The 21304-nt window shown below is 39.8% G+C and overlaps 1 protein-coding gene across 6 annotated transcripts in view; it reads left to right on the top strand.

The window, feature by feature from the left end:
• The window catches only part of sh3pxd2aa (SH3 and PX domains 2Aa), a 91126-nt gene that overhangs the window by 1302 nt on the left and 68520 nt on the right, over positions 1-21304 (top strand). For 5 of the 6 annotated variants that reach the window (XR_003595355.1, XM_028016313.1, XM_028016317.1 and 2 more), the window contains one exon: positions 13819-13899. Coding sequence is in view for 4 of the 6 variants with exons in the window: in XM_028016313.1 (XP_027872114.1) it covers positions 13819-13899 (81 nt within the window). In the remaining 2 variants the exon portion in view is untranslated. Of the gene's footprint in view, positions 1-7122; positions 7236-13818; positions 13900-21304 lie in introns of those variants that run through there. The other variant, XM_028016319.1, reaches the window with a different exon arrangement.

Here is a 21304-nt window from a genome sequence, read left to right as displayed (position 1 = left end):
GTTACCAGTTACCAATATCAAGGTGTCCTGGGGGTGAAAGATGTACGGTCTTCCAGTCCTACAGGGTTTTAATGCGATGACAGAAGGTGCATGAGTGACCGGAGAAAAAAATCCAGTGGATTCAAAGATCACCATACTTCCTCTACCGTGCTTGACTATCAGTATGATGCTGTGTTCATTTTAGAACATCTTCCAAAAGGTTTTGTTGGTCTTTCAAATATCTTCTTAAAGATCTCAGGGAATCATCAGGATGTTTTTTCTTTCTTTTTGCAAAAATAAAAGACATGCCCTTATATTTCTTTCAGCAGTGGTTTTGGTCCTAATAGATGCAAATTTTGCCCAGTATTTAGTTGATGAATATTGAACACTAATGTTAATAGAAACAAGTGAAGCCCACGGATTTTTAGATATTTTGAATTCCTCTTGATATAAATAGATTTATATAAATAGATTTTGTGACTAATAGATGAGAGACTTTGTTTCTCATCTGTTCTTGAATATTTTTTAGACTAGCCTGGCCATAATGTCCCTTCAATGCTCTTTCTGGGATTTCTCCCATTGAGATACATTTCACAGGATGAACTTCAGCCAAACCAGTCAGAGAACAAAAGAAGTTGTGGTGAATGATGATTCTAACTTCCTGGCTGTTTCAGAATTGTAGTCTGGCTCCTGGTTGTAGTTTGGCAATTGCAGCGAAGGAAGTAAACAAAGGTGTTCAGTTTGTGTTGGTCATGGTTTTAAATATGGAGCAATTTAGTTTTTTGCATCGGGAAATGGTTCCTTACACAATTTACAGTTAGCTTTGTAGCGCAGCTTCCTTTACGATCGAGCTGGTGCATTAGACATGTCACGGCCAAACATTAGCGATTGGTTCAAATCAGAGCCAATCATTTCAAAGTCCACGCCTAAAGAAAGCAATAGTTGAGTGACCAGATCCTCCAGACGAAGCAAAGCGTATAACGAGGCCTGTAACACAAACCAGACAAAAACAAAATGTTCTTCAAAGTGCAACGTTCTGCTGCAGTGCAGAAAAAATTAAATGATTCAAGGAATCTGAAATAGGAACAAACCAAATTCGGAGAGTCGTGATTTCTGACTTTTCAGAGAAATATCTTGATCAACCGTCATTCATTTATCTGCAGCTACTAGAACCTCATAGATAAGGATTACTTTTAAAAACCTTTATAAAGCTGTGCAATACAGTGAAGACGTGAATTTCTGTGAGATGGATCCAGATCTTTGTTGGAAGAAACTGCAGCCAGGCTCTGTGTTTGAACGGGTTGCATCATCATTTCCACTTATTTGATAGCAGCAATAATGCAGAAAAGTCCAGCAGAGATTTTAGAGCAACATGATCTGCCTTCAAGACCACACCATCTCCAGGGAGATCCATGCATTTTCCAGCAAGTCAATGGAAAAACCATTTTCCAAAGCCACAGCTGAGGAAGAGGAGAGGAGGACTACTACTGCAGTCCTGAACTGCCTCCAGTGAAGAATGTGGAGAATTTAAAAACTAAAAGTGAAGTGACACCTCCATGCTGTTGGACACCTTAAGGCATGTTTGCAGGAGGAAAGGGATAAAACAAAACCTGAAACTCTTCCCAGCTCAGTGAGGAAACACTGCTGGGGAAAAACGATCTGAACTATGCAATCTGGGAAAAACTCATCAGTAGCAACTTTTTTTGCAATATGGAAAAAAGCTGATGAGAGAAAACAAGACAGATCTGGGCCTCATATTGCGGTTTGGATTTCCTCTCCACAAAGCATCTGGAACTGATTAAAGCTCATCATCCAGAGTTGAAGGTCTGGCCTTCCTGCTTCCTGATCGGTCCCTGATAGAAAATGTTGGACAATTTAGAAACCAGAAAAATCGGGCGCTTACTTTTACACACCCTGATACATTTCTGCAGAAAGAATGGGAGCGATTAACACCTGAAATTCTTCATCACTTGATCACGCCGGTTTAAGGCGTTGTTACTTTAACCGGTTCTTCCCCAGCCAGTTCAGGATTCGTCTTCATTTGCAGTTCCTTCCCGTTTTTTGGTACAAGCCAGGCATTGCGCTCAATCGATTTGATTGGCAGCAAACTGCATTTGTTGATTGGTCCACTGGTTCAACAACATCTCAACCCATCTGTCACCGTACAATTACTGAGATGGCGAGCTGCAAGTCGATCATTCAGTGGTCAAACTTGAAGTCCGAAGCTTTTTATCAGTTGTGGTGAAAGAGCATCAGCTGGACAAGACAAACAAATATTTTGGAGAAACTGGCTGCCCACAGGTACACGCACAAAATAACATCATCAGAGTGTCAAATCATGGTGAAGTGGGAAAAAACTTCAGCTTTTTACTAAATGTATTTACAGAAACTAAACAATGAAATAATTATGAAAACCAGGATATACTTGGTATGTACTGCCTACTTTAAAATTAAGGCATAATAAGAATCACAGGATTGCTCAAAGTGTAACTAGACAAATGTTGAAATATTCCAGTAAAGTGGGCGGAGCCAAGATACACGGAGGGGCGTGGCCAAGTGTGAGGCTGTGGCTGTTGCTAAGTGTTGCACTTTCCAGACCTCTCTAATGAAAAACCAACCAATGGCGTTGATGAAGCTGTATCACTGCAACTAATAGTGAAATCCAGCTGCCTAAGAACCGTTCCACCTAAGGAGGCCAGCAGTGAGACGGGTTTAGGCAAAATAATACTGAACAACAGAAAAATTTACATGAAATGTCAAAATCACATAAAAACATAAAGATAAAATCCTGAATATCCTATTAATACAGTTTATCAGCAAAAAAAGTTGATTTGGTTGTTAGTTGCTCTTTGTTTATTAAAGTTTCATATTTTTCTTATTATTATTATCTGAGCCTTTTAAGAGGTTCTGTTCTGGAAAATTTTAAGTGTTTTATGACTATTTCTCCATCTCCCCTCCACAGTTTCTGTCATTCTGTGAGAATGTAGGTCACTTTCACCTTCTGAGACCTGATGCTGGGCTCCAGTGATTGTTATTGCCTTCCTGAACCAGCCACCCCCACCGGACCCCTCACCCCCCGTCCACTCATCAATAGCAGGCTTGTTGAAGTGTGTGTTGAGGCTCTGTGATTCAAGGCTCCAGTTCAGATCCTGTTTCAGCCTCATAAACAAGTCATAATAAATGACCACAATGAAAGGAACACAATCTCCCTAATACTCAATTACAGCACTGCAGAGCCTCAGGCGTAATGATATGTGGACACAATTAGCATCTTGTTCTGCTCTGCATGCTGGAGTTCAGCTTGTTCCCTCTTATACAGAAGGAAACATATTATACAACATATCCCAGTTTTATTTTTCAGTTGAAAGCTGATGATGATGATGTGTTGGCAGCGTTTTTAAAGAAAGGACAGACTGAGTTGAGTGAAATTATTCAGATTCTTCGGTTTGTTTGCTGAATGAAAATGAAAAGTTTGACTTTTTTCCAGCTTATCAGTTCAGAATGTTGTTTGTTGTATTTTTCCAGTTTGAAATGCTTCAAATGATTTTAGTGAGTATCAGGTCTGGTTTGTGGTCAGGTCACTTTAGCACCTGGATTCTTTTCCTTTCCTTTCTTTATGAAGTGATGTTGCTGTAATCCTGCAAAATATGATCAGAGAGGCGGCAAATGAAGCTGGAAAAAACACACAGAAAAAATTATACACAAACAGAATGTGACTGGATGGATGGCATAGATGGGTGGACAAATGAATGGATGAATGAACAGATGAATGGATGAATGAACAGATGAAATGATGCATGTATCAAATAAATCGTTTAAATAAAACTAGAAAGGCTCTTTTCCTGTTCTCTAACTTCTGCTTGCTGCTCCGCTCCTTCTCAGAGCGATGGGACATAATAAACATTTTCTTCGTCTCTGTCAGTTCTCATATAGCTAGCGGACAGCTGCATGTTTATGCATTTCTTTTGTCTTATTACTGTACTGTACACATTTGTGCAAAGTAAATGCGGTGAAGTAATTATAAGAGAATACACGTCTGCTTGTCCCTGATAAGAGCGTAATGTCCTGAGCACCCGCTTTTCAAGCACAGGAACATCTGAAAGCTGTTGCCATTGTGTTTTTTCCCAGAGAAACGACGACATTGTCCTAAATAATTCTTTATTTCTCTACAGTCTGTTGGGATGGAGGCAGAAACTAGTGCGCAACATAAAGCAAGTTCTGTTTTAGATTTGCCTTGTTAGAAACAACAATAATTTGTTCAATTTTACATAGACATAGATTTTAATGGAAATTCTTATGATTTAAAAAGAAAAGATAAAAGTACCTAAGCTTTAGTTATTTACAAACTCGTAGGCATCGGCTGTTATGAAATTGTCTTGGTAACCTTGAGTAAAAAAAGAGCTTTTTGTTGCACTAACTGGATGTGTTTTCCTTCATCCTATAAATGTGAAAACTCGCTCAGAGCTGATACGTTTCACTGTTTCTAGATGAAGTCACTAAAGAAGCTACTGCTGCCATTAACTCTGAACTTTTCTTTAACATAGAAGATACTTCAGTGCTTCTGCTTGTTTTGTGTATCTGCTCTGTCTCTGGCTTCACACTGAGCCAGGTTCTGGTTCTGCTGGTGGGTTTTTTCCTGTTAGAACGTAGTTTTCCTCTCCACTGTCGCCATATGCATGAGGATTGTTCTAAAGTCACTGACTCAACAAAACGGTGGTCTGCTGTCGCTACGTATTCATGCAGGAGGAATGAATACTGCCAATAGTGACTCAATAAGCAAGTTCCCACCTGTGTGTTTTAATCTCAGTATATGTCCAGATGTTTTGTGAGGTTCTGTTTGGGTTTCAGTTCCCTTTATTTATTGAAGGTCCAATTATAGACAAAAATATGCAATTTTTAACAAACATATAGAATCCAATCCAGTTCAAATTAATCAAATCCTAATTGTAATTATTGTTGTTGCGCAAGCATGTAAGTATTATTACAAGTAAACCAATATTAATATAAGTATTTTACTTTGAATCTTATCAAATTACTCAAAATGTTTAGATTTAATTTTTTAAAACTTTCATGCTTTAAAATAGTCTCAGCTATTTTTATAAATCTGCAGGCTGGAAACTTCCTCTTTTTCCAGGAAACCTGCTTTTCCTGTTTAATGACTCTCTCTGACTGACTACGATTTCTTATGATTAGATAGAAAAAAGTAGAATTAAAGCAAAGTTTGCATGAGACAAAAACAACACACACAACTAGATTTATTTTATTGACACTTAAGTCTACTGTTGGGCCTTGATATCACTTGAGTGATTCATTTTAAAGATAACTTTATTTATTATTACTGTTAAACTAAAATCTCCAGCATGGGGAAGTGGGATGAGCTCGGATTTTCTTGACATTATGCTGTTGCTTTCAGTGTTTATGTCTTACATGATTATGATTCTTGTACAGCAGTCAGGACGTTTAGTACAAACCCAAATGGTTTAGATACTAAACCATTAGAGTATCTTCTCAGAGTGTGGTTTGGGCTTGTAAGTCCCTGCAGATCAGACTCTGACCTAGTTTCCTTTGCTACCCTGTCTCTGGAGACGTGGCTTGTTACTGTGAGAAGAAAGGAGAGGGAGGCAGGGGAACCGAGAGAAGGACACAATCCGTGGCAACCACTGATTCCCATTTGTAATGTTTGTGAAACCAGCTGGAAATGCTTATGCTGCTGGAAGAGAGAGCGAGAGAGAGAGAGAGGAGGGGCTGGAAGGATAAGATTCAGGATCTGGGGTCGTCGGACCGTAGGGAAAACTGGGCAGCAGAGTTGCAAACATGTGTCACACACTCACACTTTTCCAGGTTTGTGTGTGTGTGTTCAGGGGGAGGGGATGATAAGAGAAAAAGTGAGATTGGACACGGTTATGTTTACTATAAGCTTCTGTTTTTCCTACAAGTCCCAGTCCCACAACATTTCATTTCCACCGGCTCCTGCGCTGCAACAAAGGCTCACGCTGCAGGAGGCTGTTGTTATTTGGCTCCATAAAACATCTCTTCAGAGAGCTGTTGCACACTCAAATATTTATTGGTCTGTATCAGACGCAGAGTGAAATCTGGGTGAAAAGGGAGCCTTTCTTCAGCCCTAACTGTTGGGATTTGTTGAAGGATTTTATTTGTGTCTTGCTGAGGTTTTACACTGTAACTCGTGCCTCTGCTGGTTTAAAACACATGTTGGAGCATTTTATCATGACTTCAGGCTCCTCTTAGAGTTGATTACGTCACCCTGAAGTGGTGAAGATGAGAGATGAAGCGTGTGTGGGCATCATGTGTGGCCTGACCTGCTGGCTCCAGCTTGGTTTTCATGACAAGATAATAAGGGAACATTTTTAACACTTTATTCTGTATTTTGAAAAAGACAAGAAAACAAAGAAAAGCAGGTTGAGAAAGCTGCTTGCTGCTGAATTCATGTGATTATGAAGCAGAAAAAGCAGAACATGTTATCCAACTTCACATGTAGCAAACCCAGTTTAATTTATTAAGTTTATTTTGACCCCATTAGTGAAAATCAATTTAGTTCAAAGAGAAATTACATGTTGTAACTAAAACTGACAGACAACAGCCCTGCAACCTCTGCAAGGTATCTAAAGAAAAAGATACAATATGCAAATTATGGTTCATAATCTGCTTTTTTTGGCTTATTTGTGCTGAGAAATCAGCTTTGCATTTGCTTGGTGGTCAGACTTTGGTCTTATTGGACTGTGAGAGTAAACCGGAGTAACCAGAGAAAACTCCTGCCTGCACAAGGAGAACAAGTCTTAAAACCAGGTGGTTCAGTTCTGAACAGCCATGTTGGTTTCAAACATGTTTCCTGTTCAGTTTTACTTCATAAGAGTTTCTGGGAAAGTACCTCAAAGCTCAAACCAATCTGTGAAACATTATTGTATTTTATTGCCTTGCTAAACTCTTTAGCAAAGCTGAAACAACAAATGAGTCTATTACACAGTAGAGTATATTTAGCTCAGTAATGGTTCAGTGTGGAAAGACATGACTTGATCCAAAGAAAATCTTTTCCAATCTGACTTTTGTAGTTAGATCATTTGCGCTGACGGCGTCTGGAAGCAAGCTTTGGGTCTGTTTTTATAGGTTACTTCAAATATAGCAGTTTAGGCGGGGTTGGCTGCATTTAGTGGCTGGGCCCACATTCTGGGCCCCACCAAAGCTCTTTGCCTTCTTCTCTGGACATCTGCGAGGCTGGATGCTGGCTCTCCCCTGAAACTGTAAGTTTTTAAGCCTTTTCAGAGTCTAACTCAGGTATTTCTGGATCTGATGTCCGGAACTGCTGTAGCATCAGGAAACAAGCCAAGCTTTACATGTGAGATGAATTTTAATGGCTATTTTAGAGGAGCGTAATGAAACAATCAGAGGTCCAATTTGTTCTGTCATAAGAATTCATGTTTCTCTCTTTGTGTCTGATCATGAAAGGGACTTTTGTTTTCAAGTCCCACTTCCTCAGTGGGAATAGCAGATGCACAAAGTTTCAATTTTTTATTTTTTTTGGTTTCCTATCTGGGACACACCAGACCCTGGAGCATTTCTTTGGATTCTGTTTTCTTCATTTGTGTTTTTCCTGTTTATAAGTCGCTTATTTTAACGTCTTTAAAGAGAAATTTAACTTGAAATCTTCACTGTCTGTCATCAAGGGTTTCTTTTAATGGTTTGATAGAGTTTGATAAGCTTTAAAGACCAACATTTCACCACACAAAAAAAGATATTAATAAAACACATCTCTAACTTTTTGACTCAGAATCTGTGCAGTTTAAACGTCGCTGGAAGGAAAAACAGCTTTGAATTCTCTGTTGCGTTTTGTCATATGGATATTTCTGCCAGACGGATGAACATTTGTGAGTCATTTCTGGGTTGAGTTCTGTGCATTTTATCTGCACTTGGTGCTCACGACTTGGCCTCTCTTCAGATCTGCATCAGATCATCCTGCTTAATATGCAACACGCAATAAAAAATAAAACTCAGTTATCGATATTTAGTGCAGGATGAATCGTGAGCGGCAGCGCCCAGACAGAATTTACGGCCCGTGTGAAGTGGGCTGAGTTTATTTCTGGGTCTGGCAGGGCAGCAGGGGAGAGCTCGATATTTCGGGCCGGGCCAGCCCGAGCATAATGGCTGGCGGTTCTGTTTTCCACTGCGGTTGCCATCACATGCCCATCTGCTTCTGGAGTTTGGATCTTTGCTGCGAGTCCAGATCTTCTAGACGTCTCTAGCGCTTCATCTGAGCATCTGACGGGAATTAAACCCGTTTATGGGCATCAGCTTCACATTTATTACTGGGCTTCCACTGATTTATTTGGTCTGAACTTTTTTCAGAGTGGGAGGATTATCTAAGGACCATTTTTAAAATAAAAGTTTTGCAGGCATACACCAAGCATCTGGAATAGCCTTCCAAACGGCCTGACCCCAGCATTATCCAGAATATGTGGTTTATGGTATTACAGCAGTTTTCAATAGAGATGAATTTACCTATTTGTATCCGACTTTAACCATAACAATTATGTCAAAAGTCCTTAAAATGCAACAGTTTCAAAGCCTCATGAATCAATATATAATCTTAAAAATTCACAAGAAATCTTAATCATTGCATCGTTCATAATTTTGATGCTCCTCCTTTAATACGTTTTGTTACTTTTAGATCAGATGAAATGACCAAAGCTGCATCCCAAAATGTAGAACTTCTTTTTTGAAAACCACCTTCGCTTTAGTTGCTCCAACTCATTGTAATAGTTTTAGTAAGATTATAACATGTACTAATTCTAACATATTTGCACATTTGGAAAGAAATGGTGATTAACTGAGCAGATTTGAACTTTTTACTGCTGGAGATAAAACAATAGTTTTACTAAGTGTTTGATTGGTTTTAGTCATCCATCCATCCGTCCGTCCGTCCGTCCGTCCGTCCGTCCGTCCGTCCATCCCTCTTCCGTGGGAATCCCGAGGCGTTCATCATCATTTATTGAACATTATGTAATTAATTAACCTATTTATAATCTGTTAAATTATAATTGATTACCATCAAACTGTCCAGTTCTGCAGGTGGAAAAAGCATTTTTTTATTACAACCTGGTACTATGCCTCTCTCCTTTCAGAAAGTTAATGACATGTTGAACATTGTCTCTCAGTAAAAGAAAATAAAAGGTCAATGGTCAATGTCTGCAGGAAACCCATCAATTTAAATGAACTCTACCAGTTCTGCTAAAAAAACGAAGCAAGTAAATCATCACAAAGATTGAACTCTGCACTGTGTACTGACCACTGAATGTAGCACGGTGGTGGCAGCATCAACCTGTGGGTATGTTTGCCTGCCAGAGGGGCTAGTGGTACAGAAAGTTTGTAATTTAATGATAAAACTAACTGCCTTACCTTGTTGTCAGCAGGATGCTAAATAAACTAACCTTCCTTCACAAACTTCCTCTCTGAGGAATCTGACAGTTCCCAGTCTGCAGACGTCTCCTCATAACTGGATCGTTATTATGTCTGTAAAACAAGTCTCACCTTGTTAATATACAGACGCCACAAAGAAATGTATTGTCTTTGCTTACTGAAGCTGTTCATGAAATTATTACCCGGCAGTACCCCAGTAGCACACTTCCACGGTAATAAACGGCGGCAGTAATCGCTGTGGTGACTCCCCGCTGTGCTGAGAACCAGCCTGACAGTGGAATGTGACTATCGCAGCTTCCTGATGCCAGGAGTTGTTCTTGCAGGGAAACATGCTGCGGTGGCTCGTTGCCAGCAGCAGTTCAAACCCCCATCCAACAGCAACCAGGCCTTTTTTTAACCTGCAGCGCTTTTGTTTCCGGCTGTTGCCCTTCTTACGTCAACGTCAGGGTCTTCCACCCGATCTCATTCGTCTCGCTCTGCTTAGGAGGCTGTTGGCAGGTGCAGAGGGTTGGAGTGATGCAGCGCGATCAGTCAGACGGAGGCGGCCGGCTGGAAAAGGAAGCAGGAGTTCTGACGGGGAAACACACTGGCTTCAGCTGATGGGAGGATGTTATTTAAGAGAAGGTTATCTGCTCAGGCTGATGCTTTTATTATGAAAAGTAAATCATAATACCATCTTACCATCTTGCTCATTCTTGATGCTTCATCTGTATTTTATCTAAAAACTTCCAGAGGAAATCTTGGCTGCCATACAGTATAGCTAATCCATAAAACTTTCCAGCTGTTAGCCCAGTCACTCCCTTCATGATTGATAAAATAAAAGAAGAACCTGATAAGTAATGTAAAAAAACTGTTGGCTTACTGGTTGCTATGGTGATTCCTATATTTGCTGGGTAGCTCTTGGGCAGCACAAATAAGCGGATGTCCGAATGTAGGGTCTGCAGACCTCTATGTTATAGGGAATGTGTCAGTTAAGAAGATACTAAACCTTTTATTTGTTTTATTTGCAAAATAAATAAAACTGCCTGCCAGCTGGTGGAAGGATGGGTGAAATTTGATTACAGTTAGAAAGTGTCAAAACTCTCAAGTTTTTTGTAAAGGTTTTTTATAAATCTCCAAAGAACCAGAACCATAGCGTTCACAGGGACCAAACACAATGACTTCTGTTTTCTGTTCTATTAAATTAGGAAAGTTTAAGTGTTACCATCCTCCAAACAATCTAATTAAACCCCTGCAGGAGTCATGGGTTTATGATTAAATGGCACATAAATTTGTAAGACATCTGCATAAGAATGAAATGAGATGCCAGTTTTTTTAAAGATGGAACCCAAAGATTAGGATAAGGACTGGATCAAGAGTAGACCCCTGGGGGACCCCACTTTGAAGTGAAGTTTATGAGGAAGATGTTTATGAGGAAAATGTATCCAAGATGGCAGAAAAACTGAAAATAAACCTTTCCAGTGCAGTGAGACAAAGACACTATGATCACTGAGGGCTAATATTCATAATATGGCAGAATTAGTAAAAACCATGGAAGGTATCAAAATGCAAATTCAGTCAAATAAACGGCAAAGTTCTGTGCCCTGTTTGCCTTTAAATTATATTTCTAATAAAATATATGTATATATATATATATATATATATATATATATATATATATATATATATATATTAGCTGCAGAGCTCATAGGTTTCTTTTAACAAAATCTTACTTTATTAATCTAAGGGAAATATTTACACTTTATTAACTGTTAAGAAAATACATATCTCATTATTTGTGACAGGTAAATTTTTTTTCTTTTACGGATCTTTGCTAACTACTGAATTATCACCAAACCACTAAGAATTTTCAGTATTTCAGTTTGGCTGTGGGTTTTTCTATCCAGTAATCAAACAGCAGCAGTTTTAAATTAAACATCAGTTTAATAAGCGGCGCTGAAATCGCTCTCAGGATCCCCGTCGGCATCAAAGCGGCTGTGCAGAACTCCAGATTTTAATTTATAGAAGTCACCGCTTCCTTCCTCAGTTATTTCTTCTGTAAGTGACTGTGCTGCTACATGCAGATCATTATCTACTCATATGAGCCAATTTTCTGTCAGTCAGGCACATTTCAGATGCTCTTTCTTTAAAACTAGAGCTATGCTATTGCACTTGCTTTGACAAGTGAGACTCATTATTTCTTGGCTTGTATTTGATGAGCAGATGAAGTTAAAGACCTTTTTCAAATATTCCCACTGCAGCTACAGCTCTTATTAGAGCTAAAACCATCTAGATCTCTGACATATTTCAACATTTGCAGGTATCAATTACTATGTTACCAGATTTCCTGTTATTCCAATAATTTGCCAGCAGAAAGTTGCAGCTTAATGTTCTGTGAAAGCTTGAGTGTTTTTGTACATCCCAGTGAGAGTGTGAGCTCCCACCTGCTCTTAATGCCTCTGCTGAAAGTGTCCTGGCCCTGGGCTCTGCTACCTGGTTATCTATGTTTTATTAGATTAGAGATGATGGTGGCATCACTTACCTCCTCTTGACAGATAAATGGACTGTATCCCATCTTATCAGGCCTCTCAGGGCTGCTACAGTTTTTCAGCCAAGGCTGAGCGGGGACGGCAGGTCAGTGTTGTGTTTCACCGTGGAGGCAGTGGCCTTCAACAATATGGAGTTATGAATTTACAAGGATGTGATGTAAATAAAATCTCTTTCCACATGTTAGGACATGTAGAAAAGAGATACAGGATCAAAATGTACATACAGACTCAAATCTATACATAAAAAATTTATATTTAATCAAACGTCCAGATTGACCACTTTCTTTTGGAAGTCCTCTGGTATTTCTCTGGCTGGATATTTGAAAACTTTTCTTGGTAGAGTGGGTAGAGTTCACTTAAAATTGTTGGTTTCCAATCGTTGACTTGGTTGTTAACGGTAGTTTTTAAAATTTCAGTAGAGTTGGGGTCCGTAGTTACAAACTCTTTGTTTTGCTGTTTTATTCATTCCAAAGCAGGACATGAGTTTGAGCTCAGAGGAACAATGTCCAAGTTTCAACATCCAGTGAAAAAATACAGAGATCTGCTGAGTTTGGTTGAATTTCCAAGATCATGGAATAACAAAGAACTTCAGGGACTGATTATGGTATCAATACTGGAACACTTTTTAGTATTTAACTTCAGTATCTAGCTATTATATAGGACGTATCATCATAGAAATCAGTCTATAATACAAACCAAGAGGAAACAAATCCCATTCCTAATATTTTATGTTGAGATTAGAGTTTTTTGTGAGAACAGGCTGTGCATTTATCCGTAGGACTCTGCAACACGTTAACCGTAGTTTATTGTTTATTTACTAATCTCAACTTCGGATTGGAATCTGTGATATTTTGATAGATTCAGGGACATTTCTAAAATCTTTTCACTCAGAAAATGTCTGTTTGGTTGGGAGCTGGAGCTTTGCTGCTTTAACTGCATTCATGCAACTGTTTTTGTCACAGACGCAACGATTAACGAAACTACGGAGCCCTCTAGGAGACATGGGGGAAAAAATTTTCTTTTGCGTTATCTTGCAGTCTGCTTACTGCAATATTTACTGGGACAAGCGAAGGAGAGATTTTGTTTATAGTCACAAGTTAAAATGTCAAACATATACACATAAAAAGAGCCTCAGTGAAAACGTGTTTATTATTAAACTGTGGTGCAAAAAATGAATGAAAATCGATTTATTCACTGCATGTTTATGTCTGTTGGTGTAAGATTGAGATGGAACTGCACGTGATAACGTCCCTTTAAACCATTTAAACCAACATGATAGAGACACAATTAAAACTGTCATATGAACCTGCGACCTATTACTCCATGATAATAACTCCAAATAGTCCAAATAGTTTGGATATATTTCTTTCTTTCTTTCCTTCCTACTTACGGAAAGTTTCTGTTTATATCGCAGGTTTGTGGTGCATTTCTATCCAAAGAAAAAGATATAAAACTTCAGGTATTTCACAACGAGATATTAAGATACATGGAAAAACCTCATGAAAGTCTTAAATAATACCAGAAAGTATGATGGCCACTATAAGAAAGGCTTATAGTATTCATTTGTGCCGCATCAGTTGATTAGTACATTATTGCGAGAGAACGCAAAAGAAAAAAAAAATCCCCCATGTTCCCTAGAGAGCTCCATATGACCTGGGATTCAGAAAAATCAGTTTTTCTCATGAACAAAGAAAATGAGTTTACATTTGTAAAACATGAGAAGTAAAATGCACTTTAATGACCCGTTTCCAGATGTGATACTAAGTTTGGAGCTCCATGTTTTATCTTGGGAATGCCAGTAGAAATAAGCACAAACGAATGTTGTGCCTATTTTAAATCTGTGAATCGCTGACGTCCTGCTGTTGCTCTCTTCTCTCGGCAGGTGTATGTCATCAATGTCACCTACTCTGACAACACGTCTCACATCATCTACCGAAGATACAGCAAATTCTTCGACCTGCAGGTAATCCCAATGTTTGCTGTTCCATGGAGGTCGTGACCTCGATTTCTTTGCTTCTCGTCGTGTTGTTTGGATTCTTGTGACTGCCTCGTCGCCTCGATGAATCAGAGTTAGCATCTGGTCAGGGCAGGCAGGATGTTGTATTTTTTATTTCCTCAGCAGACTCCTCTTCCCTTCCCGTCTCATCCCTGGCTTGGCCTCAAAACGTCAGCGAACCGTCAGGCCTTTTTTCTTACAGCACAAGCAAAGGAAAAAGTGGGTTTAATGTAGCGTGCTTTACGGCCGGGCTGCTGTTAAATCCTGTCGCGCAGGCTGCTGATCGGTGGGGTCTTTATTTAAAATCTGAGCTTGTGTAACTGATTTAAAAGCGTCGGGACTGTTTGTGTTGGAATGAAGTGCTGAAAGCCTCCGCTGTGTCTCTGACTGGCAGCAGGGACACTGGACTCGTTGCAAGCCGATACGGTATGCGTGCTCCTCCTGAGGTCCGCGGGTCAGGAGTAAATATAAAAAGGTTGTAGTGAAAACGTTGTAGGGGGGAACGTCTCAATAGCAGCAGTGTGCTGCTTCTGCAGGAAATGATGTTTCAGTCAGTGAGAGGGAAAGTCCTCTCTGAGAGGTCTCTTTGACAAACCGGAGCCTCCCTCCGCCCTGGCCCTCCCCGCCCCGCCCGCCGCAGCTGATTACTCCCAGTGTGGAGTCAAAGACGGAGGAGGAATAACAAAAAGGAGAAGCCATTAGGTTGACTGGATGTGTGTGTTCCTCCGGTGCTCAGGCTGCTGAGAGGCGCCTAATGAACCTTAATGCTTCACGGACGAGCGTGGAGAAGATTGACCTCTCACTCACTTGGCTTCTCAGGATGGAGCGGGTCAAAGGTCACCCAGCTCAGTTTGGGATTATCTGAGTCGCCAAACACAGACGGACTCCGGACTTCATGTTGGCTGTTTATTGACTTTTGGATTCAAGTCAATATGAGAAAAAAATGTGTTTTTTTTTTTTTCAAAAACAGCAGCTTTTGACTTGTTGAGCAAGTTTTGTTCCAAATGACTGAATTCAAGCACAAAAGTGGGAGAATTGTTCTGAGAACAGCAGCGTCCATATTAATTTACTCCCTTAATGAAAATGTGGAAAATTCCTTAAAATAAATGTGTCTTGATTGAAACAGCAAAAAATTTCCACTTAAACTCTTAGCATTTAATTGGATAACATGTTTTCACTGAGGATGAAATCCAACATTAGGAAATAAATGTTTTGCACAAAACCATCAATGCCACACTTTGTTAGAACCCCAATAAAGTAAATGCAACAGAATCCAAATGAAACCTGAACTCTGACCCCAAACCCCAGAGGAGTTTAAAGGAGCAGAGAGAAGCAGGAAGTTGAAACCATCTCTTCCATCACAACGGACAGGAGTCATATCCTCAACTCCAATGTCTCTCTGCTCAGCTTTCTAATCTTACAGCCAGACAGATTTATAGAGGAGCAGCAAAAGCAGATGAGCTGGATTAGCAGAGCTTGTCAACAACTGATGGTCATCCAGGAAGTGTTACTGTGGATTATCATCTCTGCTGCTCAGATATGGAGCTGTTAGCAGGTCATGACACTAATGAGACGTCATATAACAACAGTCTTCAGTCAGAGGCCTCTTTAGGTCTGTTGCGAGATTGACTGCTACTGAATATCCTGCAGCATCACAATCCACAATAACTCTGAAAAAACTGAATATGAGTCACAAGGTTTAATTTCACCTTAGAATAAATAACGTATTAAAGGCATGTATTAAAAATTGGGAAAACAAGAGAACATACATTCTATTTTCAGGTTATTATATTTGTTATAGATCGTTTTCATATTTGTTTAACCTGGCCTGCATTGAAATCTAAAACACTGAATTATTCTACATTGAATCTGAAGCTTATAAAATCTTTATTCTACTTTTGAAAAACACAGAATTGTTACTTTCAGTTAAATGTTCAAATGATCATTTAGAGACTGGTCAAAGCTGGAATGAATTTCTCTACAATAATATTTATTAGAAAACAGGACATTTTCAGCTTGAAAGTGATTAAAATCTTGTTGTGAAATCATCTGAATACATGGCTACACAGCAATTAAAAAAATATCTACCAGACTGGAGTAAACCAGGTCTCTGGTTCTGGTTCTCTTTCCATTTTTCCCACTAAAACAGCTTCACCGTTTACAGGAAATGAGAATCAAAGGTTCTCATGAAAAGCATGAGCTGGACCCAATAAACCCACTGCTCCCAGTTTACTGGAACATGACTGTGAATGCAACCAGTGAACCAACTCATCATCATCATCATCTGACTCCTCCATCCTCCTCCATCTGACCTGAGTCACTCCCAGTCCTGGATTCCCAGTTTGACCAATCCAGGTTCTCTCCTCTGTATGAACTTACTGGAGCTTCTAACACAAGTTTCTCCAGAAGCGGTGTAATTATTTTAGTTCAGATCAGCAGTTGTTCTCCCAGCCTTTTGAAATGAACTTAAAGGTCATTTCTGGTTACACCGTCGCTGTGATCAAATCACTTTACAGAAAGGTCACTGAGTCACGAATGAACTGTTTCAGTCAAACGTATGTCTGAACCGCAAGTGATGTCTGACTTTAAATATCCCATCTCTTCGTCCTGGAGTGAAAGAAAAAACCTGTTGTTTTTACAGGTTAAGGAAAAAGTTTATTCTAATCTCAGACAATAAAACACCTACAGGCCAAACTCTGCCTCTGTTCCAGTTTCCAGGACATTTAGGAGGAGTTAGAAATCGTAGTTGAACACTTTCATGTTTTACATGCGACTGAAAAAGAGACGGAGATCCAAAAAGATAAGTGTAAATAAATAAATTTGGATAGTTGAATAAGAATTGTACCTATATTAATTAAAAATAGCATCAGGAATTAGCAAACACCTGAAGAAACAGTCCAATGCTCCTAAGAATGGGTGTAAACAGCATAATGGAGGAGCATTGTTGGCTGGAAGAACAGGAGCTTCTTAAAGAGACAGAGGTATAAATTTCAAGATGAAATCAAATAGCGAAATCAAATTTCCTTTATGAAATGTTTGATGCAAACAGCATTTTTACAAAAACTGAAGTTACTTGACTCTGCTATAAAATGGTGCAAAATCTCTGGAAAATACACAATCTCACCACCTTAATGGTCATTGTTTGGTGAGGAAAAGAGGTTCTTTTCAGTTCTGTGAACTGTGAAGCATGGTGGTGGCTGCATCATGATGAGGTGAATTTTATTTTACAAAATGGATAGGCTCATAAGGAAACAATATTATGTGGGAATGTTGAAATCAGCCTGAAAGTTAAAGCCTGGACACAAGCAGGACAATAATCCTAAACATGCCTCCAAGTGAGTTGCTTTATTAGTGTTTGCATCAACATTTCCTAAATCTCTCATCCTGATCCTGACTGCTGCTGCTGATTATTGAATATACTGAACAGATTCTAAAGCCTGTCCATAGTCAGTTTGCTCTGCGACCCGGTTTCTGCAGCAGACATACGTTTCTGTCCAGCTCAAGATCTTCTCTGCCTGAATCTGACAGAGAGGCGCGTTAGTGAAAAGCTCTGAAGTCCTCCAGCTCGCTCTGAAGCCTGCAGGCAGAAACTTCTCAAGGCTTTTCTTTCTTATTCATGATGTTTTTCCATTTTATCCTCTCTCCTCCTCTTGCGTGTGCAGAGGTTGTGTTTTCTCATTGCTCTGTTGAATGACTGAAGGACAGATACTATCAACAGCCTGTGATGAAAAGAAATATGAAAGCATAAGAAGCAGTACATGCAGTTACTTGTATCAGTTATGTTGTATAACTTGTAACTAAAACCCTTTTCTAAAACGTTTTCTTCTGGCAGTTTTCACCAGCTGTTATTTGAACTGATTGGTTTACCGGAAGCTAGAATTAGACAATTTTTAAACTAGCTGGATTTAGACACCAGGTGTTCAATCATTAGTAAACACATTATAACTCCCATTATAGTTACAAAGATCAATAGATGCAGTTAAAATATTGAAAATAATTTGTAATATCAAGGAACGTTTAGTTTGAAACCCGTCTGCTTACAACCAGGATGTCCACAAGAGTTTTGTCCTTTTAACACGATGTTTTCAAAAACCTTATAGAATAGAATAGAATAGAATAGAATAGAATTACTTTATTCATCCCAGCAGGGAAATTACTTCGCAGTTACAGCATAGAGACAAGACACACAACAACCACCATCGAGTAGCAATTGTAGAAAATAAAAAATAAAAATAAAATATAACATGCTGTCAATATAAAAAGCAACTTAGAGCAGTCCTTGCAAAGATTCAAAAAAATGCAGAACAGAATGTATATGTAAATATATGTACAGCAGTGTGCCACAGTGCAGTTGTGCAAAATTGGACTGGTTAGTGCAGAACAATGATTTAGCTTTTATTGTACAGTGAGATGGCATGTGGCAGGAAGGATTTCCTGTATCTGTCCCTACGACAGCGGAGCTGGAGCAGCCTATGTGAGAAGGTGCTCCGCTGTCTGTCCACTATGTGGTGGAGAGGGTGCTGTTTATTGTCCATAATAGACAGAACCTTCTTCAGTGAAGAAGGCTCCATGTGTGCATCAAAGAAAAACATTACACTTACATTTACAAAAACCATGGAATGTAGTGTGCATGCCAGGCCTGTAGGAGGCAGTAGAACTGTGTGAGGCGTGATTTCATAACGCCTTGCTTGGTGCATGTAATGTGTTTTCACTGAGATGATAAATGTTCCAAACAAACGGATTTAGCTTGAACACGACCAAATAACCTGAAGGCAAAGGCCCGCCATTGTTGTTCTGTACGCATCTCTAAATGTTTTTGGTTCGGATGGTTATGATTGGCTTAGAGTTTCTAAAACGTTTCCCTCTTTGTCTGGCCAAAAGGTTGTTGCCATGGATACAAGCAGTCAAAATGGTGCTACCATGGATACAAGAGGCTAAAGCATTATTACTGTGGAAATGTGAGGCCAAAACAATGTTACCATAGAAACAAGGGGCCAAAACCTAACAAAACATTTGCGTTGTATTGTCCTGCCGTTGTCATGTAAGCAGGATCTAAACCTGTGCTCACACAACAGCAGAGGCCCAAATCGGATTGTTTCACCGCAGACTAAACGGCCCAATTCAGATCTTTTTACCCCCCCAAAAAGATAAGATGTCTACTACTTCTATTTGTTTTTACTAAATCAGATACGTATTTGATTATCTGAATGACTTTATTGGAATTTTTTGTCATTGATCCGAGACATGCGTCATAATTTTGCACCAGAAGAAGTCAGTCATGGCAAATCTGGACGTAAACAATGTCTGAAAATGATCATTATGAAAGAAGTCTGTGTCAGTGAAGTCCATCATATCCCAACAGCATCACTCCTGGTTCTGACTACACAGCCCAACAGGCAGAAGCTGCAGTCAATGCTCCACTAACGGCTGTTACTGTTAGCTGTGTTTTCTTTTTTCTTAGCTTCCTTCTGGATTATCTGCAGATGTCTGATAATGATTTACTTTTTAGTTTATAAATCACTGAATGGTTTATTATCCTTCAGCTTCCATTTCCCAGCAGAATCTCCAACAAAAATACTGAAAGTTTCTGTAGGCGGAGAGGATCTCAACGTTAACTGCATATAAAGTTGAGAGGACGAACATGCTGAGTTCAGCTAAAGATTTTCTCCAGCAATTATAGCTCTTCCTAAGCAGCACTAAGGCTGCTGCTGCATCTTAAAATATACAAAACCAAGAACAACTGCATGCAAGGCTCGAAAATCTTAATCTGGAATAAATCCTTGTGTTTATTAATATCTGCTTGATAAAATCTGTGTATTTTCAGAGGTTTAAACCATCAGGCAGTGGAAAAGCAAACTTCTCTCTTTCCCTGTTTTGCTGCTGATAAAGCAGAATCCAGACCTGAAACTCGTACTCAGCCTCTGCTTATCTGCAGTATTGGTGACGGGGGCAGTTTGAGCGCAGCCGGCGTCCCAGCGCCTCGCCTCTCGCTCTGCAGGTTAATAAACAATGATTGAGTAAACATCAGGCTGGACAGAACATGTCCAGGCTCTAAATGCCACCCGGCTGGTTAGAGGCTGAGATAGAGCCGTTCACAGATAACAGATGGATGAAGCTGCGGTGGACGTCTCCTCCGCAGCTCTATCCGTCTTCTCTTTGTCTTCATGTCCTCTCTGCCTCACACTCGTTCGCATCAATGTCTCACAGTTTCTCACTTCGTTTCCTCCTCCCTCGGCTCGCATCCTGTCACCTCCATCTGTCTCCGTCTCGCTTCAGAAACCCTTCACCTTTAACACCAAAACCCCCACCCAACCACCCGTCCACACCCACCCGGGGTGTTTTCCATGCTAATCCAAACTGACCTGCTCATTCGCAGGTCAAGGATTCACTGATGTTCTCCTCCAGGTTTCTCTCAAGCTGCTTTGCATGCTTTCTTTTTTCTTAGTTTGCTAATCTGATTGGAGAATTGCATTTCTGTTGTTTATCCAGTCTGTCTTTTCATTACACTGTGATGCAATCTAACCCCCTGGGTCCTCTTCATCACAGTTGGAGCTTTGCTCTACAGATGCAGGGGGAGCTTTGGGGACTATAAACAGTTGAAGTGCAGTATTGGTTATAATTCAATGAAAATTTGACATCTCCAAACAGTCAGAGTCCATTCCTTCTGCTTTCATAGTAATTAGGGGGGAAAGTAGCAGATGCTAAAGATGATCATCTTCAGGCATCATCGCCTGAATTTGAGTGACTGAGTTTATTAAATCCATAACAGAAACAGAAAATATGAATGAGGTGTTTTTCCATCTCTTGGTCTGGAGCAAATCAACCAGGCTCCGATGTTACACATGGATGTAATAAACAGGAAGAGTGAAGCATTATGTTGCTGTTTTCCATCACTGTTCTACATGCTGTTGGACCCTCATTAATTATTTAATGATGGACTTCCTGTTTGAACATCTGATGATGAGCATCCTGGCTGTTATGTTGTTTAGTTATGCTTTAACCACTGCATTAAAAACTCGTTAGTGAACCATGGGGTGTTGACCGGTCCTGACAGTGACGCCCAGGCAGGACACACAAACAGACAGCGGTGACAGATGTTGAGCGATGCTCTCGATGTCCTGACAGCCGTCACGCATCTGAGGTCTCCCAGACTGTGACAGGAAGCTGTTAGCTGACAACACTGCAAACAGCAGAGGTTAGAGTCGGGTAAAAACAGCCTCGCCACGGTTCCCTCGCTGCCGCACAACGCACCATCACCTGAAAGGCTAATTTTAGTTCCCGTTTCATTCTCTCTCTGCTTTCCTCCATCGTTCTTCCACCTGGGTTGGAAATACCGTTCAGATTTTACAGTGAAATAGACATGAAGAATGAA

This window comes from Xiphophorus couchianus, chromosome 5 (genome assembly GCF_001444195.1).
Source record: "Xiphophorus couchianus chromosome 5, X_couchianus-1.0, whole genome shotgun sequence".
Classification (NCBI taxonomy): Eukaryota; Metazoa; Chordata; class Actinopteri; order Cyprinodontiformes; family Poeciliidae; genus Xiphophorus; species Xiphophorus couchianus.
The sequence above is the reverse complement of the archived record's forward strand: the minus strand, read 5'-3'. Positions and strand labels throughout refer to the sequence as shown.